Source organism: Populus nigra, chromosome 2 (assembly GCF_951802175.1).
Source record: "Populus nigra chromosome 2, ddPopNigr1.1, whole genome shotgun sequence".
In the NCBI taxonomy this organism is placed as follows: domain Eukaryota; kingdom Viridiplantae; phylum Streptophyta; class Magnoliopsida; order Malpighiales; family Salicaceae; genus Populus; species Populus nigra.
Genome location: NC_084853.1, coordinates 45,593,362 through 45,602,268, shown reverse-complemented (window position 1 = coordinate 45,602,268; position 8,907 = coordinate 45,593,362). Strand labels below are relative to the sequence as shown.

The window sequence follows — 8,907 nt, the reverse complement described above, 5'->3', positions numbered from 1 at the left end:
AAAAACCCTTCTCTTTAAAAAGAAACCAGGATTGGTGGTTGTATTTGGAAGCCTTAACACAATTGTGACTAGATGATAGATCATGTATAAAAAAATCCAAGTAGCTTAGGGGCAAGATTTATATATTGGATAATCGATTAATCTCTTGATTATAGTAATCTAATTAATTTTCCTTAACTAAGGTGGTTTTTGCCTGGTGTTTGGTAAGTCAAGATGGTTGGTAGCCGATACTTATAAAAAGTTATCTGTAATGATTTAGAGACTCTTTAATGCGTAAGTAAATATCTTTTTGAGAAAAAAACAATGATATTTTTTTATAGAAACTCTGAAAATAAATATGCTGTCGAGAATGAAGATTCAAAACCTTTTTTTTTAAAAGATCCATAGTATATTTATAGCTTGTGAATCATGTCATTTTTTCTTTTGGAGAGGAGAGGCTAGAAATTCATCTTCCTCAAATAGCATTGGAGGTGGATAAAAAATCTTTTATATGTCATTAATAAGGTATAAATATCTTTTACACATTATTAATAAGTGATAAATATTAGGTCTTTCTAAAAACTTCTATGCATTTAAGGGTGTAAAGAGATAAGTACTATTGATCTTAACATTTTATGTTAAGGGTTACGATAAAAAACAAGCAGAGTCCTATGACCCAATAAGGGGTCTCGAAAGATCATTAGTTTTATATACATCTTGGCTCAATGAGATGATGAGCCCAAAGATGTTGGGTTGGACAATTTTCCAGATCTACATGTACTTGATCTTAGCATGTATCTGAGTCTAGAGATATTGAATTCTACATGTACTTGGGCTCAACACATAATTGAGCCTAGAAATGTTAGGTCTAGTGGATTGTCCGACCCACATGTACTTGGGCTCATCACGTAGCACAACCTAGAGATGTTGGGTGTGACAGATTACTAAACTCATATGTATATTGGTTCAGCACATAACTGAAAGCACATGTACCTGAGCTCAATGCGTAACTGAGTCTAGAGATGTTGGTTGGTCTTTTTTAAACATGAATTTTTTTTTTAAAAATAACATGTATAAAACTTGATTCAGAATTAATACCGTTCAATTAGTATAACATATTTAAATTTATATAATGTGTTTTATTGTTAATAGGATTCGTACTTGGATAATGATATTATGACTTTAAAACTTAATTTATTTAATTGTGTTTAAGATAATATTTTGATAACAAGAAACCATACATATCAAGTAGCTTTTACCAATGAAGTTAAATCACCTTCAAGGGTAAAAAAAAAAACTACTGCAATTGTAAAACATGCAAGATGACAGCAAAAAAAACCTTCCACCGTATAATTAATGAACACATGGCAATTACCTTTAGTCCGCGAGTGCTCTTTGCCTTCCTTCAATTGTGTGACGTCCTAATTTGCCTCAGCTGAATGACATAATATATTCTCTAATCATCACCTAACTACTCCCTAATCACCAAAAAAATAATTAAAAAAAGAATAGAAAAGAAACTCATTTGACTTATTGCTGAGACTTAAGTTTATTTTTTATTTTTAAATTAATATGGGGGTGTTCAGCAAATTTACATATATCTTGATTAATTTTACAGGTTCTAAAATTAATGATTATGTAAATCTCTAATGATTTTAAAATTTATAAAACTCAAATTGATAATCTTTAGATAACAAATACAAAATATAATTAATTGAATTACACCCCATAATTCATTTGAGTTTATTTTTAAATGAAGGCCTTCGAGAGTCTAAGGTCAAGGGTAAGGCTGTCCCCCACATGTGTGAACTGTTATTTTTGTTTCTTTACATTAATCTGATGAAATGAAAATTAAATATTGTTCTTCTGGTGTTGTAATTAGTGTAAACAACTCTAGGCAATGCCTTTTTATTATTCTTACAAGAGGCTAAGGTGCTCCCATATTTTTGTTCTTATGCTCTGCATATATAGAAAAGTGGATAATCGAACATTTGGTAAATAAAAACAAATTATGTGGAAATATTTTAATTGAAGTGTCTTGCACATGGGCCAACTGTAATAGAGAGGAAAAATGTTTTTTGGCATAAAATAGAAATTGTTTTGGAACGTATTAATTAAAATATTGACACCAACAATCAATTAAAGATGCTCTTAATTAATTAATTCTTACATTAGTGAAATAAATTATGAGAGTAATGGAGAGGGGAGTGCTCCTCCTCCTATATATAACATGCACAAGAGACACAAGTTACAGAGAATGGAAGTGTGAGAGAGGCTGCCATTTTCAGCAAAAGCAGTATATATTGCGTCCAGGATCAGAGGAAGCTCTGCTGTTTGATCCCCATTTGTAAAATATTATTACTGTTTTTCACAGGCCAGGTACTCGGTTTCTCTGTGTTTTTTTTCCCTTTTATTATTTTTATTCAGCATATAATTTCTTTTTTATTTCAATAAAGCTAGTTTTTAAATTACTGCGTGATGCAAGTTGTTAATTAACTCGTTAATTAAATAAATTACCATGAGCAACCTGACCCTACCCTCGTGTGAATATTGGGTTTAATGATTAATTAAGAGGTATACTCCTTTCTTTGTTAATTATTGAGTTTAAAGTTGGTTTAGTTTGTAATGGAATAAAGAAGAAAATAATTTTTATCTTATATTAAAAATAATTTTTTTTAAAATGTTCTGAGTGTGAATTTTTATTATATAGTAAATTAAGTGAAAATTATAGTGGGTAAGCTTTTTTAGTGGGTTTTCTAATACTATTATATAAATCTTTATAATATAAAATAGAAGATACTTGACACTTGAAGTTTAATTTGTAGTGAGATTAATTCTTTAATAAGTTTTTTTTAATTAATTGTGATATTTGTGAATGTTTGGATAAAATTAAATAATAGTTATTCAGTATTATTAATAGTATATAATTTCATTGAAATATTTTAAATCTATATAAACTTGTCATTACATAAAGAGATAAATATAAAAAAAATTCCCTCTGTTTTTTGTTTTTATTCTTTTAGAGTCTTAAAGATGTTGTCTCGGTGTAAAAATAAATAAACACTTTAAAAAATAATGTTTTTTACCTATTAATTTTATTCTTTATTTGTTTTTCATATCCAAAATATTTCGAACACAAACACCCTAAACATTAACCAGCTTGGGAGGTGCACTTTATGGTGAGACTATGTGAATAACATTACAGAAGTATTTCAATAGTATGAATTAATTTCCCTTGTCGACAAAAATAAAATCTTTTAGGAATTTAAAGATCTTTTACACTTTTTTTTATCCTAATTAAATTTTAGTGAACTAATCCCTTATCTTGTCAGATAAATCACTTAGTTTCATAGGAAACTAACTGCAAATATTAGCATTGTGTTCTGTTGCACAAGCAAAAAAATTCAAACGCGTAGAAATAAGTAATATTTTTGTGAAATAGATTCTATTGGTAGTACGTAACTGTTGTTTATTTATGTTACTGGACAGCAAAATTTGAAAGATGGGAGAGATTCGTTCACCATACTTTTCTATTGATCAAGAACACCTCAAAGATAATGCTGAAATTCGTTCACCATATTTCTCAAGTGGTGGAGACTACCTTGGAGTTAATGCTGAAATTCGTTCACCATATTTTTCATTTGATACTCAAGATTACCATGGAGATAATGCCGGAATTCATTCCTCGTATTTTTCAGCTGCAGACTACCATGGAGAAGATGCTGAAATTCCTTCTGGAACATTCTTTCACCAAGATAATATTGTTGAGAATCCATACAATGCTGAAAATATTGTTGAGCAGGATATTGTTCGAAACACATACAACGCAGAAAAGCTCATTCAACTGGTAAAAGTTGAAGAACTGTACTCGGATCTTGAAGCTGGAGGAGCTGTATATAAACTCGAGAAAAATCCAAATGATGGGAATTGTATCTACAGAGTTCCTGATGCACTTCGCAAATCAAATGAAGCCATCTATACTCCTCAAGAAGTTTCTATAGGCCCTATTCACCATGACAAGAAGAATTTGCAGCCCATGACAACGCAAAAGGTGAGATATTTGAAAGAATTCTGTAACAGGGTGGTAGGGGAAACAAGGGTGCAACAAGTGAAGTTCCTGGAGAAAATTTGGAACACCATTAAAGAGGATGAAGAGAAGATCCGCCGATGTTATGAAGATGGTGCTCGTGAAGTTGCAGAAAATGATCAGTTTGTGAAAATGGTGTTGTTGGATGCTGTTTTCATCTTGGAGTACTTGTTGAGGAATAAAGATTTTAAAAAATATGGAGATGATTCCTTATTTAGTAGAAAGGGGTCAACGTTTCGGATTCGACAAGACTTCTTGCTGCTCGAGAATCAGTTGCCATTCTTTATTCTTGAGAAATTATATGACCATCTTCTTGAAGACGGCGAAGGATATTATACTCCTTTTCGAGAGCTTGCCTACGAGTACTTAAATAGGTACAATGCGAGTGCATACAAGCCGAGCGACAAGGAGATATTACATTTCACCGATTTGGTCAGATCTTCATTATCCGTCAACCATCCAGGTCTGACGAGTGACGAACCGATTGGAAAATTTTATAGCGCAACCAAGCTGCATGGGGCAGCGATTAATTTTAAGGAATTACGAGATGAATGCTTACTTGACGTAAAATTTTCTTCTACAAAAGGTGAGTTACGTATACCACGTCTTCGGATAGACCACCACACTGAACTTCTCTTCGGAAATCTCATTGCCTTGGAGCGGTGTCATTATAAAGGAGAAGAGTACATCTGCCATTACGTTAAGCTACTTGATACTCTTGTTGCCAAAACCAAAGATGTGGATCTCCTCATTAAAAATAAAATCATTGACACAGACAGAGATGGTGCTTCAGTGAAGAATCTGATTGACAAGCTTTCGGCAGAAACTTCTGAAGAATATTCCATTTACTATAACCTCTTCAAGCAGCTGGATCAACACTACCAGAACTCCTGGTTGAAAAATAGCGCATACTTTAGAGAGGTATATTTTGGAAATCTTTGGAGATGTACTGCAACTGTTAGTGCAACTGTCTTGCTCCTCTTCACTTTTGTACAAACAATTTGTGCTGTCGTTGCCTTGCGCTAGTACTCCAAGTGGACCAAGTTAGCCCCAATCCGGTGTAATTTTATTTCTCTCATTGTTGCCTTTCGTTGTATTGTTTGTGTACTTTCCGTTTCCTTTGCAGTTTTTCATTGTACTTCAACTCATGGGCTTTCTTTGTATTTAGTAGCCAGGACTTTGTAATGATGGTTCTGATGGATGCTGTCTTCACTATCAAGTTCATCTTGCAGAATTCAACAAATCTCCATCGTAAAGAGTCTGGACCGTCAGAGAAAGCAAAAATTATCTTGTTACTGTTAAATTAATTGAGATCAAATAGAAAAAGAAGGCTATAATTTTGAATAATCTGTATATTATAAATGCTTAGTCTTAACCTAAATACAAATAAAGTATATATAGGTCAAACTGAATGTACTATTTTACCCTTAATAAATAAGACTACATAAATATTATTTAACATCTTCCCTCAAACTCACGATGCGGCAGCTACAAGTAACGAGAGTTTGCCAACCAGAAAACGAAAATGAGAGATGTAATGCGCCTTGGTAAAGAAATCTGCAATCTGCAATCTGCAAGGAAGAAGGAACAAAAGGCAAAGCAATGGTGCCATGTTTGAGATGATGACGGGTAAGATGACAATCGATCTTAATGTGCTTAGTGCGCTCATGAAAAACCGAGTTATGAGCAATCTGAATAGAACTCTGGTTGTCACAATACATAGGAGTAGGATGAGAAAAGAAAATTTCCATATCAGCAAGTAACCAACGTAACCAAACAATCTCTTTGGTAGTAGATGCCATGACACGATATTCTGCTTCGGTGGATGATTGAGAAACAATAGATTGTTTTTTGCTTTTCCAAGAAATAAGAGAATCACCTAAAAAGTTACAGAACCCGGTAAGAGACTTGCGATCTGTGGGATCACTACCATGATCAACATCAGAGTATGCACGCAACTCCAAGGAAGAGGTGGATGAAAGTAAAAGACTCTGAAAAACTGTACCACAAAGATATCACAAAATACGAAGAACAGCTGCCCAGTGAACAGTAGTAGGAGAAGCAACAAACTGACTAACAACATGAACAGCATATGCAATATCTAGACGAGTAATGGTGAGATATACCAAACTCCCAACAATAGTGCGGTATAAAGTAGGATCTATCAAAGGTAAACCATCAGAATAAGAGTACCTTGCGTTAACCTCAATAGGAGTATCCACAGTCTTGTTATCAGTAAGTCTAGCCCGCTCAAGAATATCTGCAACATATTTCGACTAAGAAAGAAGGTAACCTCTAGGTGAGTATGCTACCTCAATACCCAGGAAATATCAAAGATAACCCAAATCCTTCATTTCAAATCGTCTAGCCAACTTTGTCTTCAAAACTGAAATACCATCAATATCATCACCAGTAATAATCATGTCATCAATATATAAAGACAGAATGATACGACCTGCATCGGTGCACTTAATAAAAAGAGCAGAATCATGACTGCTAGAAACAAAGCCAAGAGACGAGATCACAATAGAGAATTTCTCAAACCAAGCACGAGGTGCTTGTTTGAGACCATATAATGCTTTCTTAAGCTTACACACATATCCAGAGTCATGTGAAATACCAGGAGGGGATGCCATATAAACTTCTTCTTGAAGATCCCCATTCAAGAATGCATTTTTAACATCAAGCTGAGAAATATGCCACTGACGAATCGAAGCTACGACAATAAGAGTACACATAGTAGTCATTTTTGCAACCGGGGCAAATGTCTCCTCATAGTCCATACCATACTGTTGAGAGTATCATTTTGCAACCAGACTAGCTTTGTATCGCTCAATAGACCCATCAAAATTAGTCTTGATCTTATACACCCAACGACAACCAACAACACTCTTACCAGGAGGTAGAGGAACCAGATCCCAAGTATCTGTCTTATGCAAAGCAGAAAGTTCTTTATCTATAGCTTGCTGCCAAAGTGGATAAAAAATTGTCTCTTTATAGGAAGAGGGCTCAAAAAGACAATGAATAAGAGCTAAAAAGGAAGTAAATGATGAAGAATAACAAAAATAAGCAAAATCTGGTAGTTTTGTGGACTTACGAATGCGGATGGACTGACGTGGAGGTGGATCCACAATCTCAGATGAAGCTTGAAGGGCTGTAGATGAGAATGGAGCTTCAGGTGTGCCAGAGAGTAAAGTACCAGTACCTGTAGAGTTATGAGTACAAATTAATCGAACATAGGGAGAGGTATCATTACCAGAATCCTCAGAAAAAGGATCTATATAAATAAGATCAGATTTTGTCAGGCTATGAGTAGAGGATGGAATAGAAAAGAAAGGTATATGCTCAAGGAAGACAACATGACAAGACACATAAAGTTTCTGAGTTATTGGATCAAAACAACGATATCTCTTTTTACCTTCACCATAACCCAGAAAGACACAAATAACGGATTGAGAGGATAGCTTACTGCGTTCTACATGAGGACGAAGAACAAAACAAGTACAACCAAAGACTCTAATGAGGAATAATCAGGGACATACCCATATAACTTTTCAAAAGGAGATAGTCTCGAACTATGTGAAGATGGAATTGTATTAATTAAACTTATAGCAGTAAGAATAGCTTCTCCCCAAAACTCACTAGGAACAAAAGCAGACAACAAGAGAGAACGAGCAGTTTCGACAATGTGCCTATGTTTTCTTTCAGCTACACCATTTTTTTCAGGAGTATCTGTACATGAAGTTTGGTGGATGGTTCCATCTAAGGCAAACATTTGACAAAATTTATTAGAGATGTACTCCTTACTTAAATCACACCTAAAGCATTTGATCACAACAGAATGTTGAGTTTTGATAAGAGCTCGAAAAGCTGCATATATCTCAAAGAATTCAGAACGATGTTTCATTAAATAAACCCAACAATAACGAGTATGATCATCAATAAAAGAGACATAATATCGAGACCCTTTTTTTATGGAAACAGGAGAAGGTCCCTATACATCAGAATGAATCAAATCAAATGGTAAAGATGAAACATAAATACTTCAATTAAAAGGTAAAGCAGAAAATTTTGCCAGTTTACATCCACTACAATCAGAAATGTCACAAGTTTTCAAATTTTCTAAAGCTCCTGTGGATGCCAAAAATCTTAAACGAGATGATGAAACATGACTTAGACAGGAATACCATAAATAAAAACTAGAAGATGAAAGACTCAAACGAAAGGAAGACAAATCAGCAGTATTAGCAACAACGGTAGCATCAACAACTAGCACTTTTAACTCATCCAAAATATATAGTCCATTCTCCCTATGGCCTGTCCCAATCAGCTTCTGAGATTGAAGATCCTGTACACAACAAAAAGAACCAGTAAACATGACTAAATAATCACCAGAATCACATATTTGACCAACAGACACAAGATTCAATTTGAGTTTTGGAATAAGATAAACATTAGAGAGAGACAAGTGAGGTGTGACAACAGAGCCAACACTTGCTAAGGGCATAGAAGTGCCATCAGCAGTCATAACAGGAATGGAGAACAAAGGGGACACTGAGGTACAAGATGAGGAATCTGGAGACATATGATGGGAAGCACCAGAATCCAAGACCCATTCAGAGTGTGACATACCTGAGGAATTATGAGGCAACTGATCTATGGAAGAAGCGGACATTGCTTGTGGCTGCAATGAGAGAAACTTCTGAAATTGTTCAGCCAAAGTATTAAGATCGGTAATAGAGCCTGGGGAAGCTACTGCTGCAGTATTGTGGTGTGGTGGTTTATAACCCTGAGGTGGTCGATGAGCATTAGATTGTGACTGACTGCCAGACTTCCAAGCT

The 8,907-nt window shown here is 34.4% G+C and overlaps 1 protein-coding gene across 1 annotated transcript; it reads left to right on the top strand.

The window, feature by feature from the left end:
• The first annotated feature begins 2,203 nt into the window (after nt 1-2,203).
• LOC133682152 (UPF0481 protein At3g47200-like) lies at nt 2,204-5,285 on the top strand. The gene is made up of 2 exons (XM_062105416.1): nt 2,204-2,358; nt 3,469-5,285. Exon 2 carries the CDS (start codon nt 3,482-3,484, stop codon nt 5,090-5,092), a length of 1,611 nt encoding a protein of 536 aa, XP_061961400.1. The 5' UTR covers nt 2,204-2,358; nt 3,469-3,481; the 3' UTR covers nt 5,093-5,285.
• Nucleotides 5,286-8,907: the final 3,622 nt, after the last annotated feature.